We start from the raw sequence: 24115 nt of genomic DNA on the forward strand, positions 1-24115 counted from the left end.
AAAATGAGATTTATTCTGATGAGAACATGCATATGTTTAGGAGGCTGAGCTGGCACGAGTTGAGGCTGAACGGATGGCCTCACTGGCAAACACCGAGACCCAGCGCTACCTCACTCTTGAGAAACAGATGTTGGAGAAGAATCAAGCCTCTGGTGGAATACTCAACTTGCAGCCACTGACAGACAAAGACAGGTAATTTAATATGTAGCTAACCACAGATTTGCAACCAAAATCCCAGTTTTGTGTAAAACAGCTTATTGCACTGTACATTTTGAGTGCATTGGAGTTTTTCAGAGGGGGGTTTGATGAACCTCACCATATGTTTAATTTGATTGATTTCACTTTGTTTTTTATCAGTGTGCTAGTTTTAATAAATAATTAATTCATAAAAACAAATCATTGCACAGTGTATGATTTATCACCTGAAAACACCAGCTTTTCAATTTTTGATGTGACTGCATTTTGGTGGCACATAAATACCTGTGCATAGTGGCACAGCGGTTACCACTGTTGGCTCATAGCAAGAAGGCCCTGTGTGCAACTCCACCATCTGGTCGGGGTCTTTCTGTGTGGACTTTGCGTGTTCTGGTCTGTCGCAGACAAGTAACAGATTGGTGATGTGCCATGCCTCTTACCCCATATCAGCAGGGGTAAACTGCAGCTTTAGCTACATTAATGCTTGTCTCTGTTTCTTCTTTTTACCAGAATGATTGAGGAGCTGACACAGGACAAACATTCACTGCATCTTCGAGTCAAAGAGCTTGAAGTGAGACTTCAAAACCCTTCCTCTTCTCTGCACAAAGACGAAGGAAAAACTGAGGTATTTTCATGATATTCCTTACATGAACATAAGAGGGTGAGGCGATCATGCATGCACGCACACTCTTAATATTGCAAATATTGTTATACTTTATTGCTATAAAACTGAAGAAGAAATGACAGAGTTCAGGTGACCCTAATAAGTGATTTATTTTCCTATTATGTGCAGCTGAAAGCACATAGTGATTATCTGAGGTATACTAGACAGGTGTTGTTGAGCCCCAGTGCTCCACAGTATTCACGTCAGTTTTATTAAGTCACTAGAGTCCAACCAGTAAGAAAGAGACATTAAAGAAAGTATTATGGGTACAATCAACAAGCTGTTTATTTATCTAACTAACTTGAGAAACACCTACAGTTAGTAAAATATGCCTAAAATATCCTTTATTTTTAACAACTAGTTACAAAAAAAGACATTTAATTCTTTTATGTTTTAAATAATTCTGTTACTTATTTCTTTCAGTCTCTATCAAATAAAATAATTATAAGATGTGATAATCAAAATAACTTTTGCAGACTTACATTTCTGTGCTATTTCAGAGGTTTCTTGAAGGTCTTTAAACTATGTTTTGACCCAGAGTCCCTCGTGTATATTTACATAATTTATGAGGAGTAAACCAATAGCCTGCTGCTCCTTACTTTTCACATCAGCAGTACACCCTCAGCTGTAAGGGTATAGCTAGATTTAGAACGAAGTGGAAGAGAAGACCTTAAGCGCACATATCCAAGCAGCTAATTACCTGTGGTGTGACAGTCTTTGTAAGTGATACTCATTTTCTGTGGCTTGGACCAGGGACAGCAGAGGGAGTGATCTGGTAGTGGGTTCGGGGCAAACCAAAGAAGCACAGATAGTTGACCCAAATGCAGGACAGAGCAGAGGCTTAATTTTGGGGGTCGACCTGGTGGCAGAGGAGATGGAAAAGATTCTAACACCAGTATAGGTGTTATCCCCACTGGAAGGCGCGCAGGAAGCCAACAGTGGAGGAGGAGCTTGTCAGGCGGTCAAGAAGTGAGACGATAATGACTATGGCAACATTGGACCCTCTGGCTCAGGTAACTTGGGCTTTGGCGGCAGAAGTCCAAGATCTGAGTCAGGAAGCACCAGCGATGGGAGATTCTCTGGAATCTTTGCCAGAGAAAGAGGAAAGAAAAATGCAGGACACACAGACTTGACAAGCTAGGATCTGATAGCACCAATCCAACCACCTCAGAAGAAAGGGTTGACAGGCTACAGGCAAAAAAAAGTCTCAGAATTAGCCAACTTAGGAGCTCTGCACAATCTTTGGGTTAGCTGGCACACAAACAGAGCAACATGGTTTTGTTTATAGCTCTCAGTTTCACTCAAGCTGGCTGAAGGACCAACAACTGCACAAGAGCAACAACTGCAAGAGTAGTCCACAACCAGCTGTTTGGCACTGTTCCTTGGTGACAGTAAACGGCTACAGTTTGTAGATGACTGTCTGACAATTGCACTGAGGCTCTGTGTAGGATCAACACACAACCTTGCCGACCCTTTATTGTACTGCTTGTCTCAAAACAGGACTTGCCTCTGAATTATATCGCAGCATTACAACTATCCATTTTTCCCCCATTCATATGGTCCAATGGCATTGAATATTTGGATATGGAATATTAAATATTTTCCAACGTTTTTTCATCTTTCAAAAAATCCAAAGGTCTTTTGCTTAGTAGACGGACTCCAGACATTGACTGTGGTCCAGACACGTGTGCCAGCCCTGGTCTAAATTCTTTACTGGTTGCCTCAACCCCCCTTCTCATCTTCTGTCACTTTGTCCTAAGTGTTCTGGCTCAAACAGCAGATAGGTCAACCCAGTAAGATATGAAACTGTTTTTATATCTGCATGTGGGTCAGTGGAACATTGGCACGGTAGACAGCTCACGCCACCATGAAGCTAAAAATATGTGCACCTTATTAGGACCATGTAAACCCCTGTATGCTTGTGTTTTTCTGCTTGCATTTGAATAAATGTATCATTTTTACCATCTCTACTTATTTTCAACAAATACTGTACTTTGAACCTGATGCAGTTCCTAAAATATGCAGTCTGAGCATCAACACACACCTCATCAACAAATAATGAGGTGGACAAAGAAGGTGTTGATGGGGATAGCTGCCTTTGTAGCTCAAAATCAAGGTTTTGACCTGTGAGCGCTATAAAGTAGTAACGGGAAACCATGTTGGTGGTTTATGTGTGACATTATTGCACTTGTTTCTTTGCAGTGTGAGCACGAGTGCACAGTTCATGCACAGATGCAGGTAGGACAAAACTTTAATTGTGAGATCTTTGAACTTTTACCCACTGCAGCATATTCTGCATTTATATTCTGATAGCTACCCAATCTCACGTCTACATTTTTACTGGCAGCTTTTGTTGGTAGTGTGCATCTCAGACAAGGAGGCCCATCTTCTCCATTCATAGACAAGTAGCTCCACCTTCTGTTACTTAATCCACACTGCACATACAGTATGACTGTAGCATCAGATTTAATACTCCTCTCATTTTAAACACCCAAGCATATATGTTCACTGCTTGCACTGCTTGTTTAGATAGTAAAATTAGGATTTTAGCAATGTCATAATTTAAAACTGAAGTTTCTACACCTGATATTTTGTCATCATAAAAGGTCCAGGTAAAAGAAAAATACATTCAAGACTATTGCACATTTACCCTTTAAAGGGTAATATCACGTTCATAATTAAAATATCAACAAAAACATTTTAACTGTTTGAATTTTGTTTCTTGTGAAACACTGGCATGGGTCCTAGTTTTCTTCCCTATGTTCTGAGTATATATTCCCCTTATCCACCTCTGGAGTGGCTGTAGCTGAGGTGGTAGAGCTGATCACGTATTACTCAGAAGCTCGGTGATTCAGTCTCTGCGTGCGCCAGTCTGCATGCCAAATGAGTGTGTGAATGTTAGGTAGAAAATGCTTTGAGGGGGGGAAAGTGTTTGTGTGAATGAAGCAAGTTGTGTAGAGAAGTGCTATATAAAAAACAGTTTTTATTATGATTACATTCTAGTTTTCACTGTTTAGTCTCCTAGTTTAGTATTTCCACTCTTTCCTAGTTTATTCATGTTTCTACTTATCAGTTCCTTGTTTCATTTGGTTCCCTTTCATGTCCAGACTCGTCTCATCCCTGTGTCCTCCTAGTGTCCCATGTATGCAGGCAGTCTCGTCTCCTCTTTCTGTCTGTGTGTCGAGTTCTATACTTTCCATCGTATTTTGCCAGTCCCTCATCTCGTGTTTCTTGTAGTTGTCTTTGGCCTCGGTCTTTCTGTGTCAAAGTTATATAGTTATTTCCTATCCTGCTTCTTTTGTCTCTTCCCCAGGTTTCATCTTTTGTCTCCTCTTTGTCAGGTTCATGTGTCTTTGTCTCTGTCTCACTGTTTATGCTTCCTCTTTTATTTTGATAGCCTGTTTCTCTTGTGCGTTCAGTTTTGCTTCCCCTTTTTCATTACTCCTGATTTGTCTCTGCTGTTACCGCAGCTGTCTCTACTTCCCTAATCACTCTCTTGTATGTAGATAATTTCTCAGTCTCCCTTTGTGTCTTGTCAGAGTGTCAGGTCACCGTCCATCTGCAGGTCCCAGTTATTGTGTTTTCCAGCCTTAGCCCTATTTTAAGTTCCAGTCAGTTTCTGTTTCACTTATTATTGTATCCTAATCTTCAGCTGGAACAAAGGCTTATGTTTCTCTTTCTAAAATTAGGAGGCACAGTTCCTTAAAGAGCATCAGCAAGGATCAGTGTCAGTGCAGAGTCATGTCATATGTACAGTATATTTCTGCAAATATAGTCTCATTTTCCTCATCAGTACCAGTTACGATTAAATCAGTTTTTCCTGGCGGCTCAACACACAGAAGGAATCAGTTGTTTAACTAGCACAGCAACAACTGACACATCTGAGAGAGAAAAATTGGGCAGGGATATCTGTTCTGTCTGCATCAGTGTTCATTTTCTGCTGTCACCCTTTGGTATTTCTGCCACTTAGAAAAAAGTAAACAGTGGGTGCAGTCTGTCAGCACTGTTTGGTACTTATCTCTGATTAGGATTAATGGATTTTTGATTGCGTGCCTCATTCTAGATGATCAGTTTTTAGTGTTGTGTCTCTAGTGGCTTGTAGGGTGACAAATATAGATGCAGCAAGGGCCAAAATAGAGTTCTGTGTTGGCCCACACACTCTGAGGAAAATAAATCACATGTGAGAGCAGTTGTATCAACAACACAGCAAGCCTGCTTCAATAAGGAAAGATGGATGATGCTTTTTAAGTGTGTGTGTGTGTGTGTGTGTGTGTTGGAGGGGCTTCTTTTAAGAGGAGGACAGTGGGCTGCTTCTTGATTAAAGTGTCATGTGATTCACTGACATCAATTCCAGAGAAATAACAGCCCATTTGCCTCCCTCCTTTCCCCTTTCATGCTGTGTGACACACATATCAAGGCCAGACTGGGAGTGTGTGCCCCTGGGAAAGGCATGAACTCATTCCATGCTGACAATTTAGAGATTAGATTTAATGAACCTGATGGAAAACACACAGGGCTAATTTTATTGACACATCCAAACACACAAGCTGGAAATGAAAAGTAAGATTTTTAATTAAACAAGCGGTCACACCCTGATTTAATATGGATGATCTGAAAGGGAATTAGCAGAAGGTTTTGCACATGGAACATCATATGTAGTGTTAGTCCTTGTTACTGCCATTTGATTGCTTATAGATTTCCACAAACATGATTAAAAGCCAAATAAAAACGGTAAATGACATTAAGATTTTCCGGGGGGAAATCCTACCTTATTTAGTTTTATATTTCGTCATTTTGAACATGGAGAGATCAAAATATCATATTAAAACGTTTGGTTATCTTTAAAAAAAAAAGATTTACAATACAAATGAGCAGCGACTACGTTAAAATTAATAATATTTTATGACTGGATGACGTTACATTAGTAATAACACAATCAAAATAAACTATTTTTGTAAGTGTAAGCACAGACTGTTTACCTTGCGTCTGCACTCCAGTTTTACTGTTCGCTTAACCATTTGTTAACATAGGAACTTTTACTTACGGAGAAACATAAATGTTTATGTTGACGGTTACGGTAAGAGTGAATTAAGAGGCCTCATCTTTTGCCTGAAGAAATCCAGAAATTTCATTTGAAAGACAATCACTAGATTTAAAGGGAAGGGCTCACCAACCCCACCCCACCGTTCAGCCGAGCCAAGAAAATGGTTCAGTCCTGCCTTCCACACGAGGTCCCACTCTGACGCTGATAATATGGACTGGGGGGAATTCATTTATTAAAAACTACTGGTTTAACTACACATATCCAGGAGAAACATTTAATATTACATCAGAGTACACAAAGACACCAAAAAATAATTTGGCTTGATTTGACTGTGTTAAAACATTTTTGATGGGCTTTTGGTGTCGAAAAGAAATCAGTAGTGAAACTCGTTGCCGTCGTAGTCGTTATTACCAAAGTTGTACTGTTTCCATAGCACATCTGTGGCCAGATTAATTGTGTAAAGTGGACTAGTGTCACAAGAGGGAAAAGGCAGATTTCAAAAAAGAACCCCGGGATTGGCACACGAGATTATTTCGAGCATCAGAGTGAGACATCTTCTCTTTGATACACGATCTTCGGTTTCAGTCCGCGTTGCCTCGTCTCGTTTTGAAAGCACCCGGACGATTGACAGCCTCCGCTGATGAAGTGGACACAGCTGAACGGGGACGCAGACGGGAGCCGGTAAACCTTGGAACATCCAAATCGCTGACTAAGGAAGGAAATCGCGTTTTGTTTCCGTGTTCGTTTCCGGTTGTTACCTGGCAGCAGCTGCGGCAGAGAGATGCTGTCATATAAAGAGACGTCATTGATTTCAAAGGCAGAAAAAGCCGCTGTTGTGAAACACTTAACGGGATCGTTCAGGTGGAAACGGCAGGGTTGAAATTCAGCGCAGGAGTGAGTTTTGAGTAAAAGTCTGTGCTTCCCCACCAAGGAAGTGAAACCCATGACAGAGAAGATTCGTTCACATCCGCTCCGAGGGGAAATGTCTTTGGCTGAATTAAAGGCGCTGATCACGTTGCTCAGACGTACCAGCCCGATCGAAAGGTTTGAGTAATCAGGGAAACGTGGCTACGATGCTGCTGCAGTGTGTTTGTCTCCATTAACGGGCCTACAAAACCGATAAATAAAATGTCTGAATAGACTGCCACCTCTTTGTTTTCCTGCAGTATCATAAAACATTTCTGCCCAAGCTTCACTTTGGTTCAGATTTGACTCTGGACTCTGAATTCATCTTCCCCCTTTATCCATTTAATGGATAACTGGGAAAAACAGCAAATGATAGTAGTTCGGGACAGAAGCATCATCTTTTATCCAGCCCTGCAATGAAATTCTTACATGCATCAAAAGGAAGTGACTTTTAAAGCTCTCTTATATTATCCGTTTGCCACGTGTTGTGATGCTAGATGTGGTAAAGATGAAGGAGACTTGCAGGATCTGTGCCCGTGAGCTCTGTGGCAACCAGCGCAGATGGATTTTCCACCCAACAGCCAAGCTCAATCTGCAGGTGCTGCTTTCCCACGCGTTGGGCCGTGAGCTGACCCGGGATGGCCGTGGTGAGTTTGCGTGCTCAAAGTGCACCTTCATGTTAGACCGCATGTACCGCTTTGATACAGTGATTGCCCGAGTGGAGGCATTGTCTCTGGAGCGTCTCCACAAGCTACTCCTCGAGAAAGACCGGCTGAGGCAGTGTATTGGAGGCCTGTACCGGAAGAACAACTCAGAGGAGTGCAGCGTGGTCCCCCCTCCATCCAGTGTCAGAGTCGTGACTGAGATGGCGTCTGAAGACGCTCCTGTGGTGGATCTGTCATCACTCCAGGATGTAAGATACTCAGACATGATCCAGGATGATCTTACCTTCTCCGTGTATGAGTCATGGGCTGATAAGGAATACCCTGCCCTGGACCATCATCACCACCACCTCCACCAGTGCACAGGAGCAGACTCCCTCTCTGGTCACAAGCAGAGGCGATGTAGGGGTTGTGCTGCACTTCGAGTTGCTGATTCTGATTATGAGGCTGTATGTAAGGTTCCTAGAAGGCTCGGGCGCAGAAGCACATCCTGCGGCCCAACTACCCGCTGCTCAACAGCCACACAGGAAGTGGAGTTTGTGGCCAGAGGCCTTGGAGCTGATACAGCCATCACCTTTGAGTCACCTTCTGCTGGGATGGAAACTGAAAAGACCATTTGTGAGCAGAAGAGTTCCAGTCCTGCATCATCTGTGGAGTCTCTCAACACCACTGTGGATGTCAGTTGTCTTCCTTTAGATCATAAAGAGAAGGAAGAAACTGACCCAGAGAAAGATGGAAGTGAGGCAATGGTGAGAAGAGACATTCAGTGGGACAAGACCCCATGTGAGAGCTTCCTGTCTGGGTTTGAGATGATGCTGACCCTCTTGCGGGGTTGTGAGCACCGGCCAGTGAAATCCCGAAGGGGCAGCAAGATCCCAGTTCTAGTCAAAACCAAACCAGAGCGAGGACTGTCACTGCCCCTGCACCTATCACTGAGGTCACCCTATGCAGAGACGGCAGACTGTGAGCTGCACACCCACCACAGTATACCAGAGATCGTGACCCCATGTCCCCAACAGGAGCTGCAGGCTGAGCTGGAAGAGATGGAGGAGCAGTGGATGGATGATTATGTTCTGTGTGGGCCATTTCAGTTTCAGCAGGTACATCAGAAGCCTTGGATACTGGATGGCCTTTAACTTAGCTCATTCAATTTGCAGGATTAATAGTTATAGCTTTTTAATGGGAAGCATGTTCCAAAGCCTAAAGATCTGGGTGCCTCTCAGACTTGAGAAAGGTGCAATAGTCTGTGGGGTTGCACTTTATAAAATACTTGTCTGGGTTGGGTTGCTTTAAAATCTTATTTGCAGTCAAAGTGCTGACTTCTTGCAGCTGTAAACAGCCTTAAATTAGTTGCAAACTCTAAAACACACTATATATAAATAAAAAAATATAAATAAATATAATATAATAATATGGAGAACTTTGTAGGAAAATTATAGGTAGTAATTTAAAACCCAGGTGTAATCCTGTTACAATCACTGAAGTTATTTTTTTTATCAAAAAAAGTGAGTACAAACTAGGGGACAAGTGTCAGATTTGCTCCACATTAGAATCAGATGTAGGGGCGTCAGAATAAAGCAAACTATTTCTGACCAGCATCCACACTGAGTGAGGTCAGACCCCTCTGAATCTTCTCTTGCTTGTCTCCTCCACTGCTGACAAAGCTGAACACACTCACCGCCTTGATTACCCTCAAAGGAAGCATAAATAACCCTCTTTTACGGTATCTTAGCGACCCTTCCGTTGCTATGGAAACCGTTTCCAAGGTCTGCGGCCATCACTCTGTAAAGGCTCTTCTGTCTACTGCAGCTTCATAACTTCTATTGTCATGTTAATGTGCAGTTAAAATGTGGTTCAGTCTGAAAGGAGCGTACAGACACACAACAGCTATGTGATAGTCTATTATTGTCAAACATATACGGCTATTGTAATGCAATACACAAAACTGCACAGTGCACACATTAGTCCAGGAATGAAGAAACAAATATGTCATTCATAGAACTAAACTCTGGATTATTTTGCTGAGATTTCTGTACCCTTGTGGTAAAGTACTCAACGTATAATATCAGCAGAACTGTTAGAAGCTTTCTGGGTCTTGTTCTGGCTCATCACTCTCTGGCCTCCAAAGATGTAGAGCAGCTGTCTTACAGTGCAATTTATGACTAGGTTCATACAAAAATAATAATAATAATGATAATAATAATGGATTGCATTTATATAGCGCTTTTCAAGACCCTCAAAGCGCTTTACAATTCCACTATTCATTCACTCTCACATTTACTCACTGGTGGAGGCAAGCTACAGTTGTAGCCACAGCTGCCCTGGGGCAGACTGACAGAAGTGAGGCTGTGACAGAAGCGAGGCTGCCATATCGCGCCATCGGCCCCTCTGGCCATCACCAGTAGGCGGTAGGTGAAGTGTCTTGCCCAAGGACACAACGACCAAGACAGACAGAGCTGGGGATCGAACCAGCAACCTTCTAATTACAAGATGAGCTTCCCAACCCCCCCAAAACACTGTTTTCTGAAGCAAATACGAGGCTCACCGAGTCAAAATTTTTTTTTTGTTATTTGATACTTGCTTACTACAATACAGAATGTCCAAAGGCTCACAAATGGGGAATTCTGTTGTTAAATAACTGACTACTGAGACCATGTTTGGGGGGGGGGGGAGGATCTGCTTCACATTTATTGAAAGGGCCTTGGAAAAGTATATTTTAGTGTATGTAGGATTTGATTAATGGTTTTGACCAGAAATCAATGTTCAAATGTTCCCGACTGTTGTTTTAAAACACATTTCAGAAATGAACTGGGGATGACACAATTTCTAAGCCCCTTCAAGTATCTTATTCTGCATTATGTTGCATATCAGATTATTTAATTAAATCAGACAACATAGTGATGTAAATATTAGCCCCATTCTAGTGTAATTCGCTAATATATAGAAAATGAAGCGATCGTTCCTCTGGTACAAATCCAGTTGGTTTACGCTTTCTTTCTTTTCACCACACTGCTTGACACAGTGTTGCTCTGGGACACAGCTGAAATGACTGTAGAAAAGGCTGCACACAGAGCTAATGTCTCCAAGGGCTGAGTGACATCACATCATTACAGTCTCATAAAAACAAAAACAAGGAAGTCAACAAAATGCTGCTATGGCAACACCCACTTCCAGAGGAAGCCATCCGACACCAAGCTGACATCACTTTCCACTTTCACTCCATCATCCACACAACAGCTGCAACAATAATAAAAGACTGTTTATCTGGAGGACTATAACTTTTAATCCTTGGTTAAGAACCAAACTTTCAATTTAGGTTTGTCATAGCTCATAATAACCCACAAGTATACATTCGTAACATGTGATGCAAAGAAAAGCAGACTAATCAGACTGCTACTATAACGTTGTAATCAACAAATGTTAAGACTTAACAACTGTATTCATGAATCATCAGTATTATGATAAAAATGTACTGTTTCATCTCCATACCTCATCATAATCTACTAACACATTCTCCTCACTGGCTAATCTGTCATGCTTCCTCCTGTCTCTTTTTCAGCGATTGATTGACAATCAGCAGGGTCAGCTCAGTTATTATGAGAGTGCTGCAGGTCAGTGTGTTGGCGAGCTGCAGAAGGCCCAGGATCAGGTGCGCTCACTGCAGGCCAAGATCAGAGAGAGCGAGACGAGGAACCAGGTACAAAGACACCAGTCTCCAAAACTACAGCTTCATCTTCTTTTTGCCTTCATATACTTTGAACTTGAAACATGACACTGTCAAAATATCCACTTCTACAGCTCTTAGGAGAGCTGAAGCCTATCCTTGCTAATATTTGGCCAATGGCAAGGCACACCCTGGACAGATCGCTGGTGTTTTGCAAGGCCAACACAGACAGACAGTCATTCACACTTACATTCATACGTACAGCTAGCTTAGAATTGCTAATGAATCTAACATGCATGTCTTTGGACTGTGGGTGAAAACATACAAACACATGCCATAATATATTCCAGATAATGTGGAATTTTGTTCTGGGTGTTTGTGTGTATGTAGAAGCTGCAGGAGCGTCTAGGTGAAATGGAGCTTGAGCTGCGAGCGGCCCAAGAGGATGCCCAGCAACAGGAGAGAAATATCCAGAACCTCACTGATACTGTAAACTCCAAACAGGCAGAGGTACAGTAGTGATAAATAAGGCTTGATAGTAAATAAAAGAGGGAATTCAAAATCTGAGCATTGCAGAGAGAATAAAAGTAAGGTCAGAGGTGGAAGTGCTGAAAACCCCACAGTTTCACACATGAATTGTGCCTTTGATTGTGCAGGTTGCAGAGCTGTACAGGGTGATTGAGGAGCAAAATAAGACACTGTGTTCACTCAAAGAGTTTGCCAACCGCAACCAGCTGCAGCAGCTGCAGGTTGGTCCTCCACACAAAGCACTGTTTGTCTGTTTTATTAATTACCAAGCTGCCTATCTAAAATAATTTTTCAGCATACAATAAAAACATGTTTCAGAGTTGAGTTTAGTTTCATTCCTGTTTGGTTCCTCACCTGCCCTTTGTGTTTTTCTTTCTAACCTGACTGGTTTTACTTGCAGGCGTCTGGTGCAGAGACTATTAGAGGTCAGGGTGAGGTCCTGGCTCTGCAGGCCTCTCTGTTCCAAGCTCAACTGGAGCTGCAGGCTGGACAGAGAGCCCAGTGTCAGGCAGTCAGGGCTCAGGAGGACCTGAACCGGGCCCTGGAGAGACTAGAGAAAGAGCTGCAGGGGTCGCTGGAACACAAGAGGGACACGGAGAGACACAACCAGGTGAGAAAATGACTTTTTTTTTTAAATGAGGGTGTTTTCGTCATTCTTCTTTTCTTTGTTTTAATTGCATCATGGTTCTTTTCACTTTATCATGTTGTGCATGTGCGACACTCAGGAGCTGCAGCTAGCTCTAGAAAAGGCTCGATCAGCTCTCCAGGAGAGAGAGGAGCAACTGAGAGAGGGTGAGCGAGAGAGACAGAGAGAAAAGGAGGAGAGAGAGAAGATCATCAGCGAGCTGAAGGCTTCCCTGAAGACCAAAGAACAGCTGGTGGAGGTTGGACACAATCAAACAGTCTGTAAACAGTAAACAAACCATCATGTTCGACGATAATAAATACAAACAGATCTCATTCTTGTCAATATTGTATAATAAACACAGAAGTGCACATGACTAATGCTTAAAATGCTCCGCATCTGAGCAAAGAACGACAAAACTAAAAGTAAGATGAGCTGCAGTTGCTCTCACAGCCCCTAGACGCTTTCTGAAAACTTCAGCTCCATTTAAGCTTTATTTTGTCTTTGTGGATAAGTAGGATTGTAATTACTCTGCAGTTGACGGTCTGTTTGCTGTCCAGCAGGACTGCTGTGAGTTCCTGGAGGATCCAACGGAGAAAAGAGACTCTGTGCTTCAGAAACTTCGCCAGCGTATAAAGGAGCGAGACAGAGCTCTGGAGGTAAACACAGCAGTACGCTCGCCAACACATGACAAAAGCCAAAACAATTAGACCAACACAACATGTCCTGTGAACTCCTTTATATCATGTTAATTGTTAGTAGTCTAAGATGGTTGAGTTTGTGGGTTTAGATTTTAAAACATGTCATTTTAGTTAGATGGAGGTTAAAACAACTTTATTTCCACAAACCCTGCAGAAAGTAGTGGATGAGAAGTTCCGCTGCATGGAGGAGAAAGACGAGGAGACTCGTCGCCTGCAGCTGCTGCTCAGAGAAAAGGAGAGAGATCTAGAGAGACAGCGCTGCGTCCTGGCCAGCAATGAGGAGACCATCACTGTAAGAGGACACACAAAATAAACTCATCTTTTTTTCTTGGCAGTATGTTGACTCATCTTGCTTCCTTATTGGAATGTTTGTGTCTGTATCAGAGCCTGGAAGTACTGCTGCGGGGTAAGGCTCTGGAGCTGGAGCAGGTGTGTGATGCCTGGAGGAACGTCCAGAGGCAGCAGCAGGAGAGTGAGGAGAGGCAGAGCTGCATCCTGAGAGAGAGAGATGCCATCATCAACCAGCTGCAGAAGGCACTGCACACTTGCACACAGGAGGCTCAGGTAGAGCGAGATCGGCAGGAAGAGTAACATGTGTTCCTGCAGAGAAATATTCCCAGGATCGTGTTAACCAATAAATATATTCTTGTTTCTTATCTCATCTGCAGGATCTGCGCTGCTCCTTGCTGGCTCAGATCCAGTCTGCTCCAGGTGATGTTCTGGAAGAGCTTAAGGTCCGGCTCCACCTCAAAGACCGCCTCTTCCAGGAAGTACTGGCTGACCGGACCCATCAAGCTCAGGAGCACCAGAAGGAAGTTCAGGATCTCCTCAGAAGCATCAACAGCAGAGACCAGTATATTAAGGTAGAGCAGATAAAGCAGGTGAAATCCGAGAGTGAAAAGAAAAGGTTGAATATACAGAAAACCTGACAACACTCTCCCTCCAGGACTCTGCAGTCCGCCTGAGTGAGGTCATAACTGAGCAAAAGTCAAGACTCCAGGAACTTCGCAAACAGCTGAGCTCAGGTTTTGGATCACAGCCTGACTTTGGAGCAGACTTGGCTTTGGAGCTTCAGGCAGTGCAGGAGGAGCTTTTTCTAGCTCTCAGGAGGGAGAAGGAGAGTCAAGAACTTACCAGGAGTCAGACTGCAAGGCTAGACTCCCTCAACAGGACTCTGCATGTTAAGGAGGAGATCATCAGGGTTAGTGTGTGAGAATACAGAAGGTATCTGTGGAGTATAGTAGAACCTCTTGTCTAATAAGCTGATAGTGTGTGTATGTTGCCTATGCTTGTATGTATATACATGTCATGAGTTCTATGCGTGTGAGTTCATGTTTGTTTGTGCTGCAGGATTTTCAGAGGCAGATGGTGGATCCTTCAGGCCTCCCTCTGGTGGAAAGACTGACCCAGGAGGTCCAGGAGCTGCGGGAGAGACTGGGTCAGGAGGATAACCCCCCAATGAGAGGCCCTGTCCTAGGCCGTGACCGGCCTAACAGCAGGCAGCCTGACTTTGGAGGTGGGCACCAGAGAAGCATGGGACAGTATCTGTAACAGCAGCACTTCTAGCACTGGGGAGCGGTGACTGTAGAATGGCTTACTGCACTGTGGTGATGGGATATGTACCATAAATCTATCAGCTGAAACTTTTTGGTGTGAAAATACTAACATGGAAAGTAGATGAAAGCGGACGGATGGATATTGACCTGAGCTTGTAGCGTCCCAAAAAAGAACATTTTGTTTAATAACTTTATAAATGTTGTAGTGCGGTTATTGTGATTTTGCACAATTAGTGCTGCTTCTTTTGCGTGTAAATGATAGCAAGGCATTTTATTTTTAATTTTTTGAATAACACATCATCATTATGATTATAACTGCAAATATTGTGGTAGTGTGCGCTTCAGAATGTAACCTTTATATGATGGTGTTTGTGTGCCTTTGCATGTTTTTTGCAGCAAGTTTGAGATTTCTGTATACTTAACTCAAGTCACATGCTGTCTGAAGATCATGGAAATCTGAGCACATTGCACATTGTCTTTAGTACAGTGACTGTGTATATTTAGTTTGCATGTTCGCTTCTGTGCATTCCAACAACTATTGGTCCAGTTGCTCTGTTGTCGTTGTTGTTAAATTAACGAATGTCACACTAGAACACAGTAAGTATGAAGTATCAAACTGAATAATATATGTGTGTCTGCACAGACACCACGAGAAGCCACATTTGTTGCATTGTAGGCATTTCTGCACCTTTTTCCTTGACTTTTTACCCGTCCAGAGCCAAACACCCTTCAAAGTGGTTTGTAATAAATAATAAACATACTGTACCTGATTAATGCCTTTGTGATTTCAGAGGTTTCAGATTATTCTACTTCAATAATTGCAAAAGCTGAAATTCTCATTTTTTTCCTTCTTTAATGTGCAATGTTCAGTATTAACTCACGTAAAACACACAGTGGCACAAGCACACAGTCCACCTTTCAGAGGAAAATCTCTCCTTCATTCCCCCTCACTGAGTGAAAATGTGTCAGACTGAAACATCTGATTAATATGCATAAATGTCATAATTTGACATTTAGCATATAGAGATTAAGTTGATGCCATGGTCACATTTATTTATCTTTAATTTTTTTAATTCATTATTTGTCAGGAAATAATAGACATAAACATCAATCACATAAGAGGAACCTGCCCCTGTATCTGATCTGGATACTAGTAAATTTGCATACTGATACCTTAATATATAACTGTTATATCTGCAAATACAGACATTTTGGTAATGCTAATAATCATTACTGGTGAGGTAAATACAGATTTCTTCCATTATTTTAATTCAATATTAAAATGAATAATCACTTTTTACCAGTCTTCATAACAGTAACCCGTCTTAAACATAGACTGTGAGGCAGTCCTGCCTTAGCTCTTTGTCAGCTACAACTTTATTTCCTAGGCTCAGAACACTCAACATCCTGTCATCTTTAGGAATTTTTAAGCCTTCTCCATCCGTCTTTTAAGTCTTTCTCGCTGGTTTTAAATTCTGGATTAAACTCTATATGACTATCCCTGGGATCCCATTTTAGGGCTTAAGTGTAATCCCCTTTAAACTACAGCAGAGTGCAATAAACAAGAAAATCAAACTCATACAGCCTAACACTCAGACTGTTAGACAAGGCTGTGCTACAAATTACCAGCATGATTCTGAGGGTGAATAATATTAGAAGAATTGAGCAAGTGATGGTCTCACACTCAGTTGTAAAACTTCTGAAATGCTCAAAATTGAAGTAAAAGAAAAAGCAGATTGATCTTCTTCTGATTTGGTTGTCTTTGGTCTGCTTCCTGCAGAGCTGAGCGCTGAGGATGATGTTGAGGCTGATGATTTGAACACTGAATACACTGAAAGCATCGATGAAGAAGAGACCGACACCAAGGTATGAGAGCAACCTTCAGCTGTTATTGTTCATTTTGTTTGCATAGATAAATCCTGCAGAATAAATATTATGCACAATGTACTGTTTCTAATCATTTGATCAGAATTATTGATTCATTTACTTCTGCGTGTGTACAGAGTTCTGAAGGTCCAGAGAAGAATCTGTCCCACGGCATGCTGCTTGAAAGTCAGGGGCTAATCAAAGTCAAACAGCTGGTGGAGCAGAAGAGGCTGGTTGAGAGAGAGCTGGGAGAGCTGAAGGCTCAGCTGGAGAAAGCAGGATTCTCTTCAGTATCACAGATGAGGTCATTTTTTGAGATTTTAAACTCCAAATTAGTATGTTTTGTCTCCAGTAGTGTAACGGTTAATGCATATGATTCCAGCTGAAGACACACATCGCCGTTGGAGTTAATCAGGAAGGGCTGGTGTAAACTCTGTCAAATCAAAGCGTGTGGAGCTACACATAGCGACACCTTGTGGCAAAGCTGAAATTAGCTTACTATTTTCTGACAACACTAATCTATTCTTGGCCACTAGATGACAGTAGAGTCTATCTATCCATATAGCTATTTATCTATTTATTTATTTTAACCTTCCTCTGTTACAGGAAAGCTCTGTTCAGCTTGCAGGTAGAGAATGAAGAAGTAAAGCGTCATCTGAATGGAGGGTTGGAGTCTGCCAGTGAACGGAGTGATGAGCAGAATGCACTGGATGGTGAAGACAAGGATGAAAATGAGTTGGATGTGACCATAGAAGAAGAGGAGGAGGAAAACTCTGAACTGTGGGAAGCCTGGGAAGGAGAGCTTTGCCTGTCCCAGGCCAAGAGCCAGAGCAATGATGAACAAAGGAAAAGGAGAGCCAGCAGACATCAGACGTTGCCACTGGACTGTAAATCGTCACAGGTGGGAGGATCCTAAATATACTATTATTGCACCATTCTGTAAGGTGTGGTGTAAATTAAAAACAAGAAAGTATCAATTTAAAAGCCAAACATGGTGTTTAAAATTGTTTTTGACAGTCACGATCTTTCCCCCCTGTCTGTAACCAGTACAATGACCTGGGTGGCGAGCTGTTCGCAGATTCACAACAGGCCACTGCGTCCTCTGCAGCTTGTGAGAAGGCAGTTCATCTGCAGCAGAAAAGGAAAGCGCTGCAGGAGAGGCTAATGGTTTCTGAGGCCACAGTGCAGGCTCAGGCCGAGCAGCTCAAAGATTACAGGGACTTGCTCAGTGAGTGGACACAAACTTCACACTTATCCTTTTAACAAATGTGGCGGTGATACTGAATTTGTGATGTCAATAATAAGATAAGACCTCAAAATGGTCCAAAAAATGCTATGAAGTTGACGAGGATAGTAGATCCAGCAGTGTCAAACATAATGAAATAAAGCTTCTTCTTCTTCTGTATCCCTGCAGCAGAGACAGCAGTGCAGCAGGATAGTAAACAGATCCAGGTAGACCTCCAGGATCTGGGCTATGAGACCTGCGGCCGCAGTGAAAATGAAGCTGAGAGAGAAGACACCAGCAGCCCCGGTGTGTATTATTATCACCATATAAAAGACTCTGTGGTTCTTTGAGACCCTTTGTTTTGAATTTTATATCAGTAATGTCATTCAATTCTGATTAATGTTTTATTAAGAGTTGTTTCTAATCATACAATGTCCGTAAATATCCTGAAATTCATCTCGTCAGTGTTATTTGTCGGGGTATCATAGAAACAGCAGAGGGCAGCCAAGTGCAGCCTTTGTACCAAACAGTATCCTTCTCTTCACCGTCCAGTGCAGTCTACTCAGCACTGTTTGCATTCCCAGCTTAAAAGCTCGATGGGTGTCAAATAAAAGGAAAAACTTTGACCTGAAGCCTTGGCCTGTAAAATGAGAGTTCCTGGCTGCTCTATTATACTGTGGTGTGCTTTGCTTGCGTGGTTTGGTCTTCATTGACCCCTTAGAGGGAAATCAAATCAATAGAAGCTACTCTGAGTGATCGCCATGAATGTTTTTGAGAGCCAGAGTTGTATTTGGATGAAAGGGTAGTCTGCTACTAGGTTTTATACACATATCTCATAATTTTAAAGTACCCCAGATTATGGGCCTTAAGATGACATTAACTGATGTTACTGATGCTTTGTTTTTTCAATCATATATTTCAGTGTCACTCACAGGAAACAGATTTTGAGTCTGAATCTGATGAACACATTGTATGTTTCCTGACAGAGTTTGATGACCTAGAAATGTGTACGTCTCTGGAATGCGGTTCCCAATGGTGGCCTGCCAGCAGCAATGACAAAACCACCACCCAGAGCTCCGGTTATGGTAACGAGGCCTCCTCTCTCCAGCACCTTGTTAAGGACCTCCGCTCACAGCTATCCCGCTCCCAGGGAGTGATCTCCGGGCTCCAGAGCCGCCTCCGTTCCCTCTCTACCTCTAGTGAATATGGCCCTTCGATACCCCACAAGGTCAACTGGTCCATCCAGGCATCAGCTTCACAGAGCCAGGCAGAGGATAATGAGGGCTGGCAGTCATCTAAGGGAGGTCAACTAGGTTCACCCCATCACCCAGACAAGGACCTAGAGAGGCTTGCGTCTCGTGTGGATGCACTGGAGGACCAGCTGATGAAAGGTGGAAAGAAGGCTGCGGCAGAGGATGGAGTGTCTGCCACCTTGCCAGGGTAAGAAAGACGATGCGATGCAGTTTTTTGTTTGTTTTGCTTTTTTTCTAACTCTTTTCATTGTTGGTGGGGTGGGATAGTAGTTTCTTTTGTTTCCAGTTCAACACAATGAGTGTTTGTGCCAACACCAAGAACATAAACCAGACCAATATAAACAGATTATTTGACAGTTCTAGAGTGGCTGCTTTTTTACCCTAAATAGTGCCAGGAAGAGTCTGCTTCTGCAGAACCTCAGGCAACGCCAAGCTGTCGTAGTCCAAAAATGTAAAATTCCGGAAATTCCTGAGGCATAGAGATCAATCCTGTTGTCAGACAACAAACCAGTGCCCATCACCAATTTCAGTCGTTTGTTGGAGAAGAATAGGAATATCTTCATTAAAAAGCTACAAGCTTGCAAATCTGACTTGGTTAAATCAAACTTTTACTATTGTTGTCAAAATATAGGTAAAATCCCTCCAGTAAATTTCAGTAATTCAGTCTTTTACTGATTATTTTCCTTTTGAATGCCATTAATAAAATCCTTCATCTGATAATGATGAATTGAATAAAGCGCTTTATACAGCATTCCTCTACATTTTTTAAAATTTCTATCCACAGCTACGCTCAGTCTGTCCTGTACATGTATTACATTTTAAAATGTTAATAGCTTAATGCTCATTATAGCTTTATTATAGCAAATATATTAAAATTGTATCTATTGGTAACTTTATGGTGAAATAAACCAGGAAAATAATTTTTAAAAGACACTACAAAAAATCCTAATATGGACTCGCTGGGGTGGAGGGTTGGGGGGGGTTGATTGACAGAAATTGCCTAAAATGAGCAAAAACCCATTTAAACAGTGCTTGTCAGTATCAAGCTTTAGTAATCAAGTGTAACCACAGATGCTTTTATGTAAACTTGGCAGCCTGACAGTGAGGGGATTAAGTAACACGAGGTTGGGAACATGCTGCCCCATTTGCCATTTATGAATAAACTGTGTGGCTTCAGTGAAGCTTCAGTTCCAACACTGTGACACTGACTCAGGTAAAATATATAGAGAAATCTTTCCCCCATAGGAAGTAAGTCCAAAGAAATTAGGAGCAGGTGTGAGCAACGGGCATGAGCATATCATGATAACTTTGGGTTCTGAAAGACTGAATAATTACATCTTTAATGACTTTTAAGAAGAACTGTAGATTTACAGTTGGAAAGGTCTCTTGGAGCTGTTTGTAACCAACTGCATAGTTCAAGATCTTCATTTCAAATAGTACAAGTAAAAGTTGTTTAGATGCATCACCACTTTGCAAAGATCTGGAAGAAGAACCAAACTGTCATCCTCAGATGAGAGGAAATAACGTCAACGACACTGCCTACAGTGAAGCGAGTTTCACCATGGAATGAGACAGTGCCAAACAATAAAAGAAGCAAAAAAGTTTTCAGGTATTATTTTACACATTGTCAGGTGTGCTACATTCTTCTTTCTTTTCATTGTGCAGAAAATTCGACACACTGATCCAGGCTCAGGCCAAAGAACTGTCTCACCTCCGCCAGCGGCTACGAGAGGGTCAGGGTGTGTGCAGCATCCTCACCCAGCACCTGGGAGACACAACCAAGGCGTTTGAGGAGCTGCTGAGAGCCAACGACATCGACTACTACATGGGCCAGAGCTTCAGGGATCAGTTAGCTCAGAGCAGTGCTCTGGCACAGAGAGTTAATGCCAAATTTGGTGGAAGTGAGTCTGTTTTTGTTGTTTCATTGTACAGCCTTAAAATCAGACCAGATGCGAAGTCTCAGAAAGTACAAACGACACCATGGATTTCTCATGAGCAGGGAGTGCAGATAACAGTTAATGATATTGATGCTCTTTCTTTGTTTTCAAACAGGAGATTGTTCCGAAAACCCAGATAAGACAGAGCTACTTGCCATCCGGTCAGTCCTCATTACAGCTTGTGTGTGTGTGTGTGTGTGTGTGTGTGTGTGTGTGTGTGTGTGTGTGTGTGTGTGTGTGTGTGTGTGTGTGTGTGTGTGTGTGTGTGTGTAAAAATTAATTATATTCCACTATCAGATTTTCACTTCACAATTATTGTGATCCAAAATGTTAAGCTGCACAAAGATGTTTCACATAATAAAATGTTTTATTTTTTTATTTTTTTTTTTGGGGGGGGGGGCTATAATGTTTTCGGTCAATATCAAACATTATACTGAATACTGAATGTGAAAAATGGCATAATTCACCATATTGTCATTCTGCATTTTACAGCTTTCGCATTTTCAAATACCACATTGATGCACCTTCAGGGTGATACTTAAAATTAATCTAAGATTAAAGCCTATCAATACACAAGATATATTAACATAACTAAGCTATAATTACATAACAATGAAATAACTATAGAAATAGCAGCTTGGTCCATTAACATTACAGGAGAATGTAGGACAATACTAAAATATGAAATCTAAAATAATTACATACTTTCCTGTTTAAGCAGACAAGCTTAATTATAAGAAGTTGCATTTCTTTCTGACATGAAATGAAATATAAATCCATGCCATCACAGTTACTAGCTGTTCTGTGTATTAAAATAGAGTTATACATTTATAATGCTTAATGGTGAGTTTTTAAACTCAAGTTCCTTGTATTTAAGATCAGTCTAAGCTGTTATAAGAACTAATCAATAGCTACATATTTCTGAGTTGGGGAGGGTCAGCAAAACCATGTATTTCTGTGTTTACTGGGAAAAAAAACTAAGATTTTAAAAGCTGAACATTCCACTTCCTCTCGGCAGCCTTGTTCATTTTCTTGTCATTTTTTTTTCTTACAATCTATGTCAAGTCTGACTTCCTGCTGCAATTCAGTTCAATTCAGTTTTATTTATACAGCACCAAATCACAACAGTCGACTGAAGGCACTTAATATTGTAAGGTAGACCCTACAATAATAAAACAGTGAAAACCCCAGCAATCATATGAACCCTTATAAGCAAACACTTTGGCGACAGTGGGAAGGAAAAACTCCTTTTTAACAGGAAGAAACCTCCAGCAGAACCAGGCTCAGGGAGGGGCGGCCATCTGTCACTACTGGTTGGGGTGAGAGAAGGAAGACAGGATAAAAGACATGCTGTGGAAGAGAGACAGAGGTTAATAACAAGTACGATTCAATGCAGAGAGGTCTATTAACACATAGTGAGTGAGAAAGGTGACTGAAGAAGAAATACTCAATGCATCATGGGAATCCCCCAGCAGTCTACGTCTATTGCAGCATAACTAAGGGAGGATTCAGGGTCACCTGAAAACTGAAGGCTCTGCCTCCCATTCTACTTTTAAATACTCTAGGAACAACAAGTAGGCCTGCAGTGCGAGAGCGAAGTGCTCTAATAGGGTGATATGGTACTACAAGGTCATTAAGATAAGATGGGGCCTGATTATTTAAGACCTTGTATGTGAGGAGCAGGATTTTGAATTCTGGATTTAACAGGAAGCCAATGAAGGGAAGCCAAAACAGGAGAAATCTGCTCTCTCTTTCTAGTCCCTGTCATTACTCTTGCTGCAGCATTTTGGATTAGCTGAAGGCTTTTCAGCAAGTTTTTAGGACATCCTGATAATAATGAATTACATTAGTCCAGCCTAGAAGTAATAAATGCATGAACTAGTTTTTCAGCGTCACTCTGAGACAGGATGTTTCTAATTTTAGAGATATTGTGCAAATGGAAGAAAGCAGTCTTACATATTTGTTTAATATGTGCATTGAAGGACATTTCCTGGTCAAAAATTACCCCAATATTCCTCACAGTGTTACTGGAGGCCAAGGTAATGCCATCCAGAATCTGGTTACTGGCTTTAATTTGACACAGTGCTGCTGATCAAATGTCCAGCTTTTAAAATCTTAGTTTCTCTTTAATAATCCACAACCTCAAGCGCAAGTATAAATCTTTAATATTTCTTCAGCAGAAAGCTGTTTAGTTTAAAGAATTTGTAACACACAGGCACCTGATTAGTGTGTTCAATGCCATTTAATGTATCATCACAGCTTTATGATGAAAGAACAGTTTTACAAGGCTCCATTAAGCAAAAGCTATAAGCACAGATTTTGGCAGCTCATTTCTTTTGCTTGAGCAATGAATGTCCTGGATGTTCAATCACTTGTAACACAACATTGAATTTTGTTTCATAACACAGCTCTTCAATTTTCATGCATGAGCGAGAAGAAAAGAATCACATGGCTGCCCGAGAGGTCAAAAGCACAGACTGTAAATCTGTCACAAAAATACTTAATGCTCATTAAAAAGTACGAACAGTTACATGAATTTCAGTCAATTACCGTAAACACACTTAAACGCTGGCTTGGTCCTTAGAGCTCCACCACTGCTGTTGGATAAAAGTGAGTGCTGGGTCAAATCTCGAAAAACAAACAGTGCTATATGAATAATTAGAGCTCGTCCTCAGAGAGACGTAAACAGGGGGAGGCCTGCAGTAATCTGCCAGCGTGTTATTCCAGCACAGATGGTTGACCAGATGTGAAGGAGAATCAGCGAGTGTGTTTTCTGTGGCAGAAATGTAGCCTTCCCTCTGGTTACGAGTGTACATACAGTGTGTATGGGGTTGCACTGAACTGTTGAACGGTGTGGTCAGTTATGTGTGTCAGCTTGTAAATGCATGAATAATCAGACAGATTTCTTTATATCAAGAAAAACAGGTGAGATGTGTGAAAATTGTGTTGTTTACCACTGATTTTGTTTCTTTGAAAGTAGCACAATGCCTCAGGGATCCAGAACCCTTGTCATAGAATGTGCAATAAACACAGAATAAATTACAGTATCTATTTTAGCTAGTAAAGTACGATTATGTTTAAACACGCAAAGTTTCAGACATTTTTGCTAAAATGCAATCTAAAAAAACACTAATTGCCTGATGACTATTTAGCGTTTTAAATGGATCTGTATGTGCAAATACTGACCTACACTGTTTTTAACAGAACAACACAGAAAAACACAAACCAATTATATTTACCATCCCTGAACCAACATGACAATCCTGTACAAGTTGGTTGTCTTTAAAAA

The 24115-nt window shown here is 41.6% G+C and overlaps 1 protein-coding gene across 10 annotated transcripts in view; it reads left to right on the top strand.

Moving 5' to 3' along the window:
- pde4dip (phosphodiesterase 4D interacting protein) overlaps nt 1-24115 on the top strand; it is a 96712-nt gene that overhangs the window by 55234 nt on the left and 17363 nt on the right. For 2 of the 10 annotated variants that reach the window (XM_084911196.1, XM_084911194.1), the window contains exons 7-28: nt 41-192; nt 706-820; nt 3062-3097; nt 11031-11168; nt 11526-11645; nt 11792-11884; nt 12064-12273; nt 12389-12547; nt 12849-12947; nt 13144-13281; nt 13374-13553; nt 13658-13852; nt 13936-14190; nt 14340-14505; nt 16326-16411; nt 16549-16715; nt 17018-17312; nt 17459-17639; nt 17826-17942; nt 18623-19076; nt 20555-20790; nt 20942-20987. In XM_084911196.1, the coding sequence (XP_084767322.1) occupies nt 41-192; nt 706-820; nt 3062-3097; nt 11031-11168; nt 11526-11645; nt 11792-11884; nt 12064-12273; nt 12389-12547; nt 12849-12947; nt 13144-13281; nt 13374-13553; nt 13658-13852; nt 13936-14190; nt 14340-14505; nt 16326-16411; nt 16549-16715; nt 17018-17312; nt 17459-17639; nt 17826-17942; nt 18623-19076; nt 20555-20790; nt 20942-20987 (3638 nt within the window). Of the gene's footprint in view, nt 1-40; nt 193-705; nt 821-3061; nt 3098-5772; nt 8572-11030; nt 11169-11525; nt 11646-11791; nt 11885-12063; nt 12274-12388; nt 12548-12848; nt 12948-13143; nt 13282-13373; nt 13554-13657; nt 13853-13935; nt 14191-14339; nt 14506-16325; nt 16412-16548; nt 16716-17017; nt 17313-17458; nt 17640-17825; nt 17943-18622; nt 19077-20554; nt 20791-20941; nt 20988-24115 lie in introns of those variants that run through there. The other 8 variants (XM_084911195.1, XM_084911197.1, XM_084911191.1 and 5 more) reach the window with 8 other exon arrangements.

Source organism: Perissodus microlepis, chromosome 17 (assembly GCF_051167445.1).
Source record: "Perissodus microlepis isolate ML-2025 ecotype Zambia chromosome 17, ASM5116744v1, whole genome shotgun sequence".
Classification (NCBI taxonomy): domain Eukaryota; kingdom Metazoa; phylum Chordata; class Actinopteri; order Cichliformes; family Cichlidae; genus Perissodus; species Perissodus microlepis.